Raw genomic sequence first — 15708 nt, 5'->3', positions numbered from 1 at the left:
ACGTCCAGATTGCACGTTTGAATCCCTGCCTGGGTCGCCTTATACTGCTTTCACAATAGTAGGAGACACTAACTGATGCATTAACACAAGAGTTTTGGGCTAATCGATGTCAAAATTACGTGAGATAAGATAATAATGTTGTTTAAAATGGGAGATACTGATTAAAATTTACGAGCCCGTTAGATAATTAACATATTATTATCATTAAATAAAGTGCATAAATTCGTATTTGCTACTAATGTTGCACACCATGCTGTAATGATTTCACAAGAGACTAACCGTTGAACAACATGTCGGAGTGTCAAAACATGGTGTCATCCTCAAGAGTCAAGACCAACTCACACACAGCACACTTGCTCTACCTTACAAGAATCTCATTCACACTACATTATCAACATAAAAAAAACAAAATCAAAGTTGACTATTTCCACCACACTTTAAAATAAAACACCTTACTAAAGATGCTCCATTCTACCATTCATATAATCAATCATATTGCACAAATTTGACCATCTTAACGTATAGGAGATCATTTGATTGGTAAAGTACTCGTTTATTACATCAATTAACGAGCTATTAAATGGTCAAAAGTACCGTTGTACACAGTACAACAATAGTCTGACAACAATTATTATTCATCTTAGCGTGTTAAGCATAATCCATCATCATTAAAACTTTGAAGAGTCCAATCTTACGTATCCATTTATTTGTTTTTCGTGACGTTTTTATTGTTAAATTGTGACATAAAATAATTTTTTAAATTCGTACTATTGAGAGATCGTCTCCTGCCATACTGACCACAACAAATTTGACACTTAATGCTACCAATTACAATGATTATAAACCAAAAACACTATCATTAGTATCATTAATTGCTCACTTGCGCAATGCTACTAATTACAACGACAAACCAAATTAAATTACAACGAAATAACAAAAACAACAAAACAATTTGACAAACCTGTCATAAAGTCAAGCTTTTGTCTTGACTCTCCTCAACTCTTCTTAAAAATCAAAACCCAGAAATTATTGGAGAGAAACACAAAAACGACGAAAATCGCGACGATTTCTCAATTACGTTCTTCAATTCCAACCCTAAATTCAATCGAAACATTGAGTTATTCAAGTATTTGTCTTCGAGCTGATTTTTAGGGTTATTTGATTGATTTATGTGATTCTACGTGTGGTATATTGTTCATTTGAGAAGTGAAAACCCTAATTTTGTTGATTTCTGTTGAAATTCGAGGTAGAAGATGGATAACGGTGGAATAAATGATAAATTTGGAGGATTAAGTATAGACGAAGGGGGAAAAGATAACAATTTGTTGAAAGTGATTAAAGCTGTTGAAGCTGCTGAAGAAATTATTCGTCATCAGGTTAATTGAATTGTTTATCTTGTTGAATTTTATTTGATTACAGTTTTATTTGTTAATTTTGAGCTAGGAATTCAGTTAATTGGTTATATTGTTGATTGTTAGTGTTATTATGATGTTAGGGTTGTAAATTTGCTATTTTAGGTGAGCTTGATATGTAGGTAATCGTGTCGAGAAGTAGCCGAGATTAGTAGTGGAGAGGCTGTAGGCTGTGTTAGGTTCTTTTTGCGATAAAGATTTGAAGTGTCTGAGTAAGGGTGATTTTTTTGGAAGAGTTGTTGTGTCGTAGCCTCGCAGGTGTGTCGAGGTGTGCAGTCTTATATTTTACTTGTAGAGCGGGCAAGGCTGCGTACCACGCCTTCTTCTGGATCCCTTAAGGCATGGGTACATTAGTTAGAGTGGTCAAGCTAACTATCTATTTAGATGAAATGATGTTGTTGTCGGCGTAGTGGTAGTAGTAATAGAAGTACTAGTGGGGTTTACTTTAGAGTTCAGTTAGAGACTTAGAGTTTGGTTATGTACATTTGCATTTCCGCAGGCAATGGTTTAGTGGATTTTCATTGGGTGGTTAGAGTAGTGGTTGGTGCTTAGAATAAAAACGACAACAAAAAAGTCTTAGTAGTCTCAGGATGAGGTGAGATCGGCTACCATGAATCATCAAATGGACCAATATTGGTTGGAAAATGATGAGAGAAGTGGAGGGAAGGGAAAACAACATAGTAAACTATGTGGGATAGGCGGAAGGAATAAATGTATAGAGAAAAAGAGGAAAAGACATTTTGAAAGTGGTTTTGTTTACTTGGTGAAGCCCCTTTATTGTTTCATATTTACTGACGCAAAGTCTAAGCTGGATAGGAAGATGACACGTCTTTACTGCAGTGGTTGTAACAATTATGTTAGAGAAACATGAAATTCGAAGTTTAATAAGTAAAAGATAGTCCATCTCTTTTCCAAGGCAAGGGTGATGTATAACCTCTTTGGCAGATTATCGTAGATAATTCTACTAAGGATCTCCTTTGACTAGATCATGTTTTATCTGTCCATGCTCTTGAGTAAATGTATGTTGTATTTCATCTCGCTCAAAGGCCTCTCTGTTAAACACTTATTAGCCTATTTGATAATCATCATTCAAGGGTTATAATGGAGGCATTTTGCCATATTTACAGGTTACTTGTCTTGTTACGGTGTCTGCCTTCTCTTTACTAAAGCAGTTGCTCTTGTTCTCCGCTTTCTTATGTAAATTCGAGTCAACCAAGTCCAATTAAAAATAAATTTGTCTGTCAACCCGTGCATGCTCTTGTTATTACGTAAATCTGCCATGCATTTATTAGATTCCTTATAAATCGTCTGAAGTACGTGAATATGCTTTCTGAAATATTATCTTTGTTAGCTTATATTAGATGGTTGCTTAATGTTGGAATTTCTGACATTGATGTCAGGAGGAGGAGAACAGTAGGTTAAAACATGAGCTTCTGAAGAGGAATCAGGAACTCGAGAATTTTGTGAGTATTTACTGGCCTTGATCTTTCATTAAGTGCACAAAATGTGTATATTCTTTGTTATACTTGGTGTCTCTGGTCAATTTTGTTTCTTCCATAGTTCAGCTTGTTACACTACTCATGAAATGTTAACCTTTTCTGAAGAGAGTTGCTACTTATAACTTTATAAGTCTGTCCACACTTATCGCTACTCCACTTTTCTATTTAATATATTGCTCACCAGTCTAACCTTTTCTTTTAAATATACGCTTCAGACCTTTGAAGAATGATCCTCTGTTCTTTGCATTTGTATATGGGCATCTATAATAGTTCTCTTTGATATGACCTTTTTTTTTTCATTTTTACAGAAAGTTGACAAGTCTGTAGCTCAAAGGTATTACTCAAACAATACGTCTGATGATCACAGACAGGGGGCTGACAGTAGTCGCCAAACAACTTCTCAACATGATCCATTAGGTACATTGATTCTTCATCAGACTTTTGTACCAAAAGCATTTTTCCCTGCAGAAGGCCACTCTGGTGACCACTGGAGTAATGGTAACTTGACCACTTTTTCAGGCGGTCAGACCTCAGACAATGCTAAGTTCTCTCAGATGTTGCCACCCACATCGTTCTCTCCTGGAAGGTATCTCATGGTTGCTAAGAAGTTGGAAGATTGTTTCCCTTCTGCCTGCAAATACTTTCCTACGAGTAATACTCAATTTTTCCTGTTGTGATATTGGTTCGATTTTCTTACAGGTATCCAAAAGATAATGATTATGAACCCCGTGTAAACGTTCCGGAACAAGGATTAACGCCAGTGGCTGAAAGTGAAACAACTAACCACAACAACCTCTGGAAGCAGGTTTTACTTTCTCAACGATGGTCCTTTTCCTTGTTTTTTCTTTCTTTCTTTCTTTTTTTTTTCTTTTTTTTCTTTTTTAAATCAAGCCTGTTAGTTTAAGTTGTACTTAACTCCGTACTATTCTTATGCCAAAGATCAGGGAGCGGGAAGAGGAAATAATTCAATTGAGGAAACATCTAGCTGACTTTTCTATAAAGGTGAGGAAATTTATGAGATTCAGCTCGTAAATCGTTGCTTTTATCTAACACTATATTCATGTAAGTGATTGATTTATAAGTTCCTTATATTTCTTGTCGCTAGGAAGCTCAAATTCGTGATGAAAAATATGCTCTGGAAAAACGCATTGCTCATCTTCGAATGGTATGCAGTTCGTGCTTATGGGTTTCTGGACAAACTTTTCATGCTTGGAGACTCAAAGCCTTACAGTCTTGCCATGTGAATATGACTAAAAGTTCGCTGATGCTTAAATGTAGGCCTTTGATCAGCAGCAACAAGATGTTGTTGATGCAGCTTCAAAAGCTCTCTCTTACAGACAAGGCGTGATAGAAGAAAATGTCCGCCTTACTTATGCCTTACAGGTAATATATATATTCTGTATCGTAGCATATTTCCTGCTAGTTTTTTTTTCCATTTTTTTGGCAAGGTGTCCTAATTCCCAAGTAACATAGATTTTTGTCATGTTCTGCTTGGTCTTTTTGGATCATTTATGCTAATTAAGGTCCTCTAAGTTTTGGCTTCTGGGGCAAGTTATGCATGCTTATTGCTTTCTCTTCATTTGTTTGTGTGCGCATGCGTATCATATGATATATCTTTATTGAAGTTTAGTTGTTGAAGAAAGGATGTGAATCGGTGTAATGTTGCACTCAATTTTATTTGCGCACATGTCTGCCGGGGTTTACATTTTATACCATTGCCTTCTCAGGATGCACAACAAGAGAGGACAACTTTTGTATCTTCTTTGCTGCCTCTTCTGGCTGAATATGCTCTACAGCCGCAAGTTTCGGATGCCCAGTCTATTGTTAGTAATATCAAGGTCTGTATGAGTTTGGTAATACTTTATTCCAAATTTCCAATGCATCATTTCATAATCAGGGGGTTCATCCCTTTTTTTTCCTGTGGGAGAGGTGTTGCATTGGGGATACTAACCATAATCTGTAGTTATCTCACACCAGTGCTCAATACTAACAGTTGCTTCCTTTACTCTCCATCTAATTATTAGGTCCTATTCAAACATCTGCAAGAAAAGCTGATAATCACTGAGGTATTTCGTTATGTATATAAGAGAGAATATCAGCACATGTAGAATTGTTTGAATGCCCACATTTATAGCTTTTGTAATTCTGTCTTTCGCTATAGGCAAAGTTGAAAGAGTCTCAGTATCAACTGACACCATGGCGTTCCTATGGGACGAGCCCAAACTTTGCATCTCAATCACCAGAACATTCCAGTGGTGCAGCACTCACTTCAGTATGATCATTTGTCTATAAGTTATATATTTCTACTCAGCTGTGAGCCTTTTTTACTTATTAGCGGTGTTTTCTGACAGGGCAAAATCGGGCTTGAACTTGTGCCTCAAACTGCTTTTTCTCCGGCAAATATGGCCAACTCTGGTGGTCAGATGGCTACAGATTGGGATTCTAGGGGGCAGTATGCTCTTCAAATTAGTGCGACTGGTCCGGTGCAGAACACTGAGCTAAATAACCCGGGGATGTTTTCACCTCTTGCAAGCAGGTGAGCCTGGTCAACTGAAGATTGCCACTGTGAACAAAAAACAACCATCTGATTAAGTTGGTGGGTCCTGTTTTCTTTCAATGTTGTTTGCTGGTTGATTTTTGGGATTCTCTACGCTGTGAAAAGCTTTTCCTGTATATCCGAAGTGCAACTATTATGGTTGTGAGTAGATGATGAATTCCATGTTTGACTTTCAGTGTTAATGCTAGATTCCTTGTTTCATGGTGATAATCTTGTTGTTCAAAGAGTGAATCTTCATTTGCTTGTGAGCTTATTGTTTCTGCTTATCAAAGGGCGGGCCATGTTTGGTTGGGGTTTGAATCTCATGCCCTGCAAAGGAGATTCTCATTTCCTCCTTTCTGTAACCTCAATTTAATTGTCTTAATATAAAAGTGAATTAGGGTGAAATCTGACATATTATGAGAATTTTTCTTGTGTGCTGAAATTTAGGAATAGCCTCTCTGCAAATATCTACATATCTCTATCTATCAGGGTAGGATTGTGTTCACTTGAATTCCACTGAACACCAAATAGACGCTGCCAATGACAGGATTGATGTTGGATGATGGCTTTAATAGGGTTTCTGTCTTTCAGTAGTTCTCTGTGATTAAATTTTTTTTTTCCACTGATACAGTGATTTGATACTTAAGAATAATTCTATCTTTGTCCTTAGGCGAATGAATTTTTTTTCCATCAATATTCTTTTTTTTTGTTACAACAATTTTTTAACACCTGTTCCTATAAAAACAAATTCGTCAGTTCTAAAGTCAGACTATGCTCTGGTCAATTTGTGTTATGCTATCTTTTGAGTCTTGATGTCATTTACAGTTTCATTTGTTGAGTGTAGAAACATGATGACTTGAAATTTCAATCTAGTCTTTTAGTTTCATTTTCCACTGCCAATGGGGCAAAAGAGATAGAATGTGGGAAAAAGGGAGAAACTCCCTAAGTTCAGTGTATGTAGGCACGTAGGCCATTTTTGCTCACATATTGCATATACTTCCTGTTTGTGCAGCAATATTGGAATAGCATCCTACTGTTTGGTCGCGAGACGTTTTAGATGGAGACCACATCTTACTAAGTTAGTCAGGCTACTTATCTAGTTCGTATATATTCTTCAGGGATTCGGATGTCAATGGTAGACGAGCTGCGAGCAGCAATGATGAGGTGTATGCGACACATAACAGACAGGTCAAATTCAAAGATCCAGTGAGTAGCTCTGATGTTTATGCTGACGAGGAAGGGAACCATAATGAGGGAGAACAAGCTGGAACATGGGTTCCTGAGACCTCGCCTTATTCTAACACCTTTGAGGATCCCAGTACCTCATATCCCTATCTTCAACCGGTTCCTGAAGAACCATCATCCTCTTTCTCTGAGGGTAATTTGTTTGGAACTACCGTAAACTATCAATTTTCCCTGGGTGGTAGCTTATGTACAACTTGTGTTACGTTTCAGCTGCCGATGATGATCCATTGCCAGCTATAGAGGACCTTCAGATATCAGGTGAACCTTATCCTGGGAGACAGCTCCAGGCTTGTGGCTATTCTGTCAATGGAACAACAAGCTGTAACTTTGAGGTCCTTATCGTGAAAGTTGAAACTTCATGCAAACACATATTTACTAGAGCTTCCTTTGTTCTAATTCTAAAATGTTGCCTCTTTTTGTTCAGTGGGTGCGTCATTTGGAAGATGGGTCTGTGAAATACATAGACGGTATAGTTGTATTACAGTTCATTAATGTACATTGACTAACATTTTCTGAAGACTATAGCACTCAAGAACTCTTTTACATATCAGGGGCAAAACAACCCATATACCTTGTCACTGCTGATGATGTGGAGACCTATTTGGCTATTGAAGTCCAACCTTTGGACGACAGGAAAAGAAAGGCAATCTTCTTAGTTGTCCCTATTTTTTAAGTGTATTTTGATTTCTTTTATGTTAGGTAGGTTCCAAAAACCGTAACTGTTTTTTCTTATTTCATTCTCTGTTCAAATTCAGGGGGAGCTTGTGAGAGTTTTTGCTAATGAACACAACAAAATTGTTTGTGGTAAGATGTTGAAATTGATAGTGAAGTGAATTAATTTCCCGTCTTTTTAAAAAAAAAAAAAGTTATGTGTCTTTTCACCAAACCAGAATATGTAAATCCAACTTTGGATCATTCATCTTGTGCTTGTCTACCCATAGAATATTTCCAACTGAGGAATCTTCAGTCCAGCTGTGTAGTGCTAAATCCCTGGCCTAGTGGATGTGAATAAAAAAAAACTTAGGAGACTAATGAACAGGCAATTTCATTAGGACTAGCAGAGGAATGCGAGTTGGTAAAACAAAACAGTGGATGCCGCCAAACAAGTTTTCATTTTAATTGTTCTCGTTTATATTTTTATGTTATTTTTATTTCGATTTAAGGGATAAAAGTGTGGTAGAGGTGACAGTACTAGTAAAGCATATTTAGGACTGCCAAAATATCACATAGCACCTAAAAGTATTAGTAAAAATTTGAAGATGTCCTCATATATTAGGTGATCAGTGAGCTTGATAAATTCGAACATGCCACTTTTTCAAATCAAGATGGCCCAAGTCTTGCCCCATCCTTCAGATTTCTTCCACTCCGTATTTTTCTACTTTCTTAAGTGTCCTAAAGAAACTTTTCATTTATCCCAACTTCCTAAAATCTAAGGCTCGATTGTCAATTTGTCATAATATATATTATGAGTTGGGCTGCATGGGAAGACTTTACTGTTACCTATTTGTTGAAAACTTGAAATGTACTTTCTTTCTCGCAGATCCGTCTATGCAAAGTCACATAGAACAGAACTTTTACAATGGTCATGCCTCATATCATGTGTCACTTTCGGTATGTTAGGCTTCATTCTTTTATCTCTTTTATTCGTTGTCTGAGTCTTGATTCGTTTAAAAAAATGCGATTATGAACCTTAGTTGATCTATTGCAGACAAATTTTCTCGACATATGGGAGCCTGCTATTTTGACAATCAAGCGTGAAGGTTACACTATCAAGGGCAGTGGAACTAGTGGTATTGCCATCAATGAGAAGTTTTCGCCGGGTACTACGGTATGTTTTTTCTGGGTGTATGTAAATATATGTTTAGGTGTCAGATAATGTCCTTAGATACTGTGGTTTCTTACAAACTTACTACCAAATCTCAACTCTGGCGAGAAAAATGACCGAATTCCGGTTAAATTCAATTTTTTAATGACAAAATATGTTTCTATTTGACAATTTTGCCCTGACTACCTAACATAAATCCAATAATAATCACCAATACCCATCACAACCACAATCATTACTCACCACCACCACCACCAACACATGATGACATCACCGGCCACCTCAGATGTCTCCGACAACCTCTCGGCCGCCACCATCATAACTTTAATTTTCCCAAACCCCCCTTCTCAAACTACCACCACCACACACACACTGAAACCCTAATCTCTCTCATCCTCATCCTTCTATTCGCAGCTGCCAGCCACTAAGACAATAAGACCCCACCACCTCTGACCAATTATCACCTCTCTCTTCATTCTACTTTTGTCGTTGCGAGCCCAATCCCCAAGCACGCAACGCCTTTTCTTATGCTTTGTTGTGGACTTTTCATTTTCTGGAGAAGTAATAATTTCTAAGGCCGCCGGAGCAAGTTGGCTTTGTGGAGATTGTGAATTTAGTGGTTATTAGGGTTGTAAGTGGTGGTTTTGGGGTTTTAATGGTGAGGTGTAGCTAGTTGTGCGAATGGCGGTAGGTTGATGTCCTATTTTCGTAGATAGGCAGGGGAAGGGTGGTGGTTGTAGTGGGTAGGGTTAGGGTTGTCGAGGTTTACTTGAGAAGGATCACCGTCAGAGAGACTATCGACATAAGGGGTGTGTATGAGGTGGCGGTTGTGGGTGTTGATTGGTTTATATGGTGGGTAAATAGTTGTTGGAAAAAAATGAGTTTAATGTAGTTAAAGAGTACAGTTCGTCAATTTTTTTGCCAGAATTTCAACTTGGTATTAAGTTTGGAAAAATGAAGATATTTGGTGTAAGTTTTGAAAGAACAATTATCTTAGGTATAAAGATTGAAAGTGTATTATACTAGGCAATAGGCATAACTTACCAATTTACCCTTAAATTAACCAAGTTGGATGATTTGGTAGGGAGACCAGGGACAAACCAATGTAGAAGCACGACACCGTCAATTGATGGGAGATATCTTTATTTTCGCCCCTTCTAAGAGAGAAAGCAATAAGTTGGAGTAGCCGAGTAGGTTCTTAATTGTTTCGTGGTTATTCAGACTTCGGCCAAGTAGCTTTGTGCCTTCGTGCACTGAGACACTGATAATCTAGGAGTTGCTACAGGGAGAAACTTGTTAGACTACAGCGATTGACATATAATGAATATACGTGGCTGGCATAAAAAAAAAAAAAAAAAAAGAAACCTGGCTGGCAAGCCACTTCTATTAAGAAAGTTGCAATCTGTTCCGCCATGACTAATATCTTAAGAGTTAAAGGCCATCAATGAGCCAGCCATTTTAGGGACTTGTTGTCGCACATCTTGTGTAGCTGTATCAAGTGTGGAGTTCATAAGCCCGCACTCCAACCCCTACGTATATGAAGAGTAATTTTTAAGAAAATAACAATGTAGTCTATGTAGAGTTGTTGCGGGCTTGCAGCAGTAAAATACGGAATACTAGTATTACAAGTTCTATTCTTTGTTTTTTCTCTTGAAGGAAAATACTTTAATGAAAGGATGCATCATTACACGTATGACGCAAAAAATTGTGTGTGATGGTTGCACGGATATCTACCTAAAATAACTCTCTCGTCTGAACTGTGAACACAAGTTACACAACTGTCGCGTTCTCGACTTACTCCCTATATTATGGTTACAACAAAGTGGAAGAAAATATAATTTTGGTTGCGTCGAGCGTTCTTATTCCATCCATTTGCAAGCGTCCTAAGATACACTATTCTTTTAGCTTTGGGACTTATGGAATCATAGACTTAATTGAAATAAGTCGTAAAACTGTAAAACTTTATTCTTTTAAGAAAGAAATGGTCGTTCCATTTTCTATAAAGGGTCACTTGGATGAAACAACCTCTTTTAGGGAAAACTTGTGTATGGTTCACCATTTTTACGATGCTCGGAACAGGATCCTCTTTGTAGACGCTGCTGAATGGTAATAATGGTTTCTGAAGCATACCTACGACAGTGGTATCTACCTGAGGCAGTGTACAAATCACGATACCTGCCCTTCATGTACATACACAATCTTCATGACGCACAAGAAGATATTCTTAACAATTTCGTCTAGAATATCTCTCCTTCTCTAGCATCTTCTCACATCGTAGCCTTAATTTTGCGTCTCTGTTATGCAGGTATCCATTACTCATGGTCATGATCTCGAGTTTTCTTTGTTCAATGCCAGTGGAGTTGAGCATCTACTGCGAGCTGAGGACAATATAGCAGATATTGTTAGGTAATTGCAGCATAGTTAGTCTATGATTAACTTTGTTATATGTCAAATAAAGGTTCTTATTGAACTCTTTTCTTGTTAGTTATCAAAGGAAAATTACAATATAATTTACTTTACACCACTTTCTGTGAAGCGTGATATCTTTCCAGTGATATTTGGGATTTAAGGCTTTTGTTTACTGCACCTCTTTTGATTGTTATAACGCAAATGTTGAGATTACTGCAAACTGTGTATTTTAAAATAATTTACTGTTTGGTTTGCAGTGTAAGAGATACAATTGTCCTTACATTGAGACTATTCGTCATGAAGGTATGTTTCTTTTTGTAATATGATCGCAACTTATTTTTTCATCTATTATCTTTTATGTAATCACTTCTTGTGCAGAGCACTTCTTTAAAGACCTATTTACGCTACTATTCTCTACTCTCTCTGGTTCATATACTCGTAAATGTTTTCCCCTTGTGAGGCCTTGTCCAGTCCATTTAGTTGTATACTTTACAATTTTTTTATTTTTTTTTTTATTTTTTTATTTTTTGTCATGCCATAGACCGCAATGCCCCTAATATTCCCTTTCTAGAAATATGCCTATGTATTGTGAGGGCCTATCTAAAATCACAAACTTAGTTACCACTAACCCACAATTAAACTTTAACCTACCCCCAAATTTTATTAATAAACCTAATCCAACCTAATGAATTTAACTATTGCTCCTTTTCTCCCTCCCAATGCACTCCTCTCTCTCGGAGTCTGAGACCACATACCAGCCACAATAACACCACCACTGCCACTTCCTACCAAGCAACCACAACACTACCAATAGCAATATCACCTGCATCCTGTTGCCCACCCTACCACTGTCACCTTCAGACAGTGACGACCCCGCCAATGTGACACTCTGCCGCATACGGTCAACCATTGACGTCATGTTTAACGCAAGGTGGGAGTGGTGCAAATGAAGGACCAGGTAGACCCGGTGTCAGTCTGGTGGTTTTGTGGATCAAGATTGCAGGGGGTAGTGGTTTGGGTAGTTATGAAAAGGGAGATTGGACTGATTTTGATTCTGGGTGATGATGAAAGGAGAGTTGGGTATCTGGGTGTAGTGCCTGAGTGATGAGGTGTGTTGATATGCTTGCCTTTGGTGGTTATAGACTTATAGTCCTTGTAGAGAGTTTGTGTGGAGGTGCGAACTTCAAAGTTTGTTTCGATTTCCACTTCGTGCAGCTTATTGGTTAACTTATAGCTTTATGTTAGTGAAAAGCCCTTATAGTATGAAGCTCTATGATATTGAGTAATCCTTCCAAAATAAAGGAAACTCTTTGATTTATGAAAAGGAAGTCAGGTACCTGTAGTGTACATGATGTAGTCGGTAAGCAAGAGCCTTGTTCATTGGGTGGAATTTTTTGTTAAGTGTTTTTTTAATCATGGTATTAAATCTCAATTTCAGTCTTGATCTGGGAATTGGTCGTTGTGCGTCATGGTTTATTTCATTGTGTTAGTAGCACTTAGTACCTCGAAATATGCTCGCAATAACCTCCAAAATCGTAATATAACTCAATGACGGTGCTGTGTTGGGGCCGATATTTTTTTTAATGTTACGTCTACCATGTTATTCGTAGACATATATCTGCAATGTATGTTATCCATTAACATTATCGATTCTTTTGTAAATTCATCCATGGAAATACTCCGTATTACAATTGCATGTACTCCATATCACACTGTCTTTCTCAACATCAGTCTGAGCACAATAACTAACCACTTTTCCAGGCTATGCAGAAAGGAAAAGGAAAGAAGAGGAGGATATTCTTTAAATGACTGATTTTTAGCTGATCGACGGCTGTTACTTATTTTCTTGCGATTTTTTTTCTTAAAGATAAAGGAAGGAGGGGGGTGTATTCATTTTAGGCTATTGGTGGTTATGTATACCATGAGATGTAGGAGAGCATTACCTGTAGAATTGCAAGTTTTAGGTCATCTTGATGTGTAATCATTCAATTCTCCAAGTTTTGGTGCATTTTTGTGCTGTTGCAGTTGCTGAATATGCTGATTGTTTACTTGTGAAAAGCGTGGTTAAGACAAGTGCTCACTTAGCTCTATAACAATATATTAACCTATAGTGTCGTGGCTAGTGTTTTGGACGCTTTCTCACCGTGACCCATCTTTATTTAGTAGTTGAATGACAGGTATTTTAGACTTCTTATCCCCCTTCTACTTCTGCTCCAAGGTCTGTCCTTGTTTAGCCTATCGGCCTATGGAGTAGGTTAGTCTGTTAGAATGTTAGATGTATGTACCTTAGCTGTGTTTAAAACAGAAGAAAATTGTTTTCATGATTATGACAAACAATCAGCCGGAGTTATCGTGTTAGGTTTACAACCAAATTCAAGTGATGGTTTATATTCCGGAACAATTTTTTTTTTTTTTTTTTTTTTTTTTTTTTGAAAAGGATATTCCGGAACAATTGTGAACATGAAGAGCCATAAATATCACTATTCATTTTTTTTTTTTTTTTTGGAGACGATTGCCTTTGTAAATTTCACATGTAAGAAGTTCAGTCCCATGATTCCCAATCGTATGGGTGTTCTTTCGTTTTCTTTCCACCAAATTTTGATTTATTATACTTGCGGGTCCTATACTTGGGATTTGAAAGCAGCTTACTTCAAACCCAAGACAAAATTGTATTCTTACGTGAACCTGTTTTTGATAAATACTTCGTTTTAATTTGAGTTAAACCCAAAATGATATTGTTTCATTTGATTGGTGTACTCCATATATATTTTTTAGCATTAAGAAAGATTTCTAGATATGAAATTTTATTCTATATTAAACTGCATTTGGCAAAGATGAAATTATCATTGAGATTTGACATTAATTTGATTTCATTAATCAAGTTTCTTCAATTGAATCCCCCTCCCCCCCCTCCCCAACAAAAAAAAAAAGTAATTCAAAAGAAAAGGACTATACATATTTTCGTAGCTATATATTCTCCCATTTTCACTTAGATGTTCTCATTTGATTTTTTAGGTAGCACGGACACTCCTCCTAATCAGTCGTCCCGTATCCGACACCGTGTCGGATACACGCCTAAACATGTTGGACACCTATAAAGTTGTGTCTAACTTTCGTCATTTATAGGGCATGTGTCCGACGCGTGTTCATGGTATTTGGGCACATGTCCGATACGTGTCCATGATATTCGAACATCATTTGGGGTGCATGATGTTCTTTAAACGAGAAATGAGCTATTGAAAGAGATTAATTAGAAGATGTGTTAGGGTGGGAAATAAAAATGAGTTATAGGCAAGGCCAAGTTTTGCCTTCACAAAATAAAAAGCGGACGTTTATAGCTATAAAATAAATATTTTATTATTTAAATAACGTGTCCCATGTCCGTTTTGGTGCTAACTTAGCTTTTGAGTTGAAAAATATAAAAATAAAATAAAATATGACATAAATATTTTTGTATATACTCCGTAATAAATACTCTTTTGAAAAATTACTACATTTCAACAAAAAAAATGTAATCGTTATATAAATGCTAAAATGTCGTCTCGAAATAGCAACAAGTAAACTAGAAACATCATACATTTTTCTACTCAAGTGTATTTACAAACATCATATCCAAAACAGTCCGTCTTGCTTAAGACCGCCTTATTTCAAACCGCTATAAGACCTCTCACAAGTGAGAACAACTGGGTGGTGGGACACCCCATGTGCTTTCCCACTCACACCCTAAATGAATTTTTTGTGAGAGAATGGTATCCGTCTGACCATTTCAGACGGATATGACAGTCTGAAATAAGAATTTGTGTATCCAAAATTAGATCTGAACCATATGAACCTCCATCTCTTTTGAGGAAATGGAGAAATCCTTACTCATAAGAACTAGTTTTATACCCGTGCAAAAAAATGCACGGGTTGAGGTACATATTAAATGATACTCCGTACAATATATAGTACGATAATGTAGTGATGCAACTTATTTGTTTTTAGAATTTTATTACCCGATTAAATAACTACATAATTACTTAAGGTTTAAGAAACTTTGAATATGAGCAATTAAAATGTGATTTTATTTGTAATACCCCATTTGTTAACACAAATTAATATCACAAATTCTCACTTTAGAAGGACATTATCCGTCTAAAGCTGTAGACGGATGGTGTCCCTCTCACAAAATGAGAGTGGATAGTACAAGTGGGTGGAAATAGATACCCCACTTACCCTCTCACTTGCATTTTGTAAGAGGGCCACTATCCGTCTACAGCTTTAGACGGATAGTGTCCCCGTCTACAATGAGATGGATTGAATTAATATTACCTGAAATGATAACCCAATGATAAGGAATTAGTTTCACTTAAAACAGAGGTATACATCTTAACATTAAAGTAGGTTAAATATCACCCATTGGAGTATATAAGTCAAAGGTGTTATTTTTCCCTATACACTCTATTTTTGTATTATCTCTACTACTTACCCTATTTTTATGGTTAAGAGGAATACATCGTTTTAATTGAAGTGGCCTTCTAAAACAATTAAAGACAACAGCCCAATTATATAGATAAACCCATAACAATAATTGGCTAATAAACCCACTTTTAAATATTTGGAAGAGATAATGAGATTAGTTTTCCATTGCAAAATATTTACCCTAGCCACCTCACTAAATCACCTCTCCATCTCTCACAGTCTCACCGCCACTCTCATTCTTTTTTTTTTTTTTTTGCCAGCAGTAAAGAAAGGTGAACCTACATAAAGTTTGGGTAGACTACACCCTTATTACACTTA

At 36.8% G+C, this 15708-nt stretch overlaps 1 protein-coding gene across 3 annotated transcripts; it reads left to right on the top strand.

Annotated features, from left to right (window-relative positions):
* Positions 1-870: 870 nt before the first annotated feature.
* Positions 871-13015, top strand: LOC141647399 (uncharacterized). Of its 3 annotated transcripts, none has more exons than XM_074455552.1 (23): positions 871-1126; positions 1251-1376; positions 2813-2875; positions 3220-3328; positions 3431-3497; positions 3611-3716; positions 3851-3913; positions 4017-4076; positions 4190-4294; positions 4639-4749; positions 4936-4977; positions 5073-5183; positions 5263-5447; positions 6569-6828; positions 6906-7027; positions 7120-7162; positions 7247-7338; positions 7451-7499; positions 8236-8306; positions 8404-8523; positions 10826-10926; positions 11187-11232; positions 12700-13015. In XM_074455552.1, the coding sequence occupies exons 2-23, from the start codon at positions 1254-1256 to the stop codon at positions 12736-12738; spliced, it is 2088 nt and encodes a 695-aa protein (XP_074311653.1). In that variant the 5' UTR covers positions 871-1126; positions 1251-1253; the 3' UTR covers positions 12739-13015. The 3 variants fall into 3 exon arrangements, with proteins under 3 accessions (XP_074311653.1, XP_074311651.1, XP_074311652.1); XM_074455550.1 differs by having other exon boundaries at positions 945-1126; positions 1247-1376; positions 12691-13015; XM_074455551.1 differs by having other exon boundaries at positions 998-1126; positions 12691-13015.
* The last annotated feature ends 2693 nt before the right edge of the window (positions 13016-15708 follow it).

Source organism: Silene latifolia, chromosome 3 (genome assembly GCF_048544455.1).
Source record: "Silene latifolia isolate original U9 population chromosome 3, ASM4854445v1, whole genome shotgun sequence".
NCBI classification, from domain to species: domain Eukaryota; kingdom Viridiplantae; phylum Streptophyta; class Magnoliopsida; order Caryophyllales; family Caryophyllaceae; genus Silene; species Silene latifolia.
Note: the sequence above shows the minus strand (reverse complement) of the source record. Positions and strands in the feature narration are given on the sequence as shown.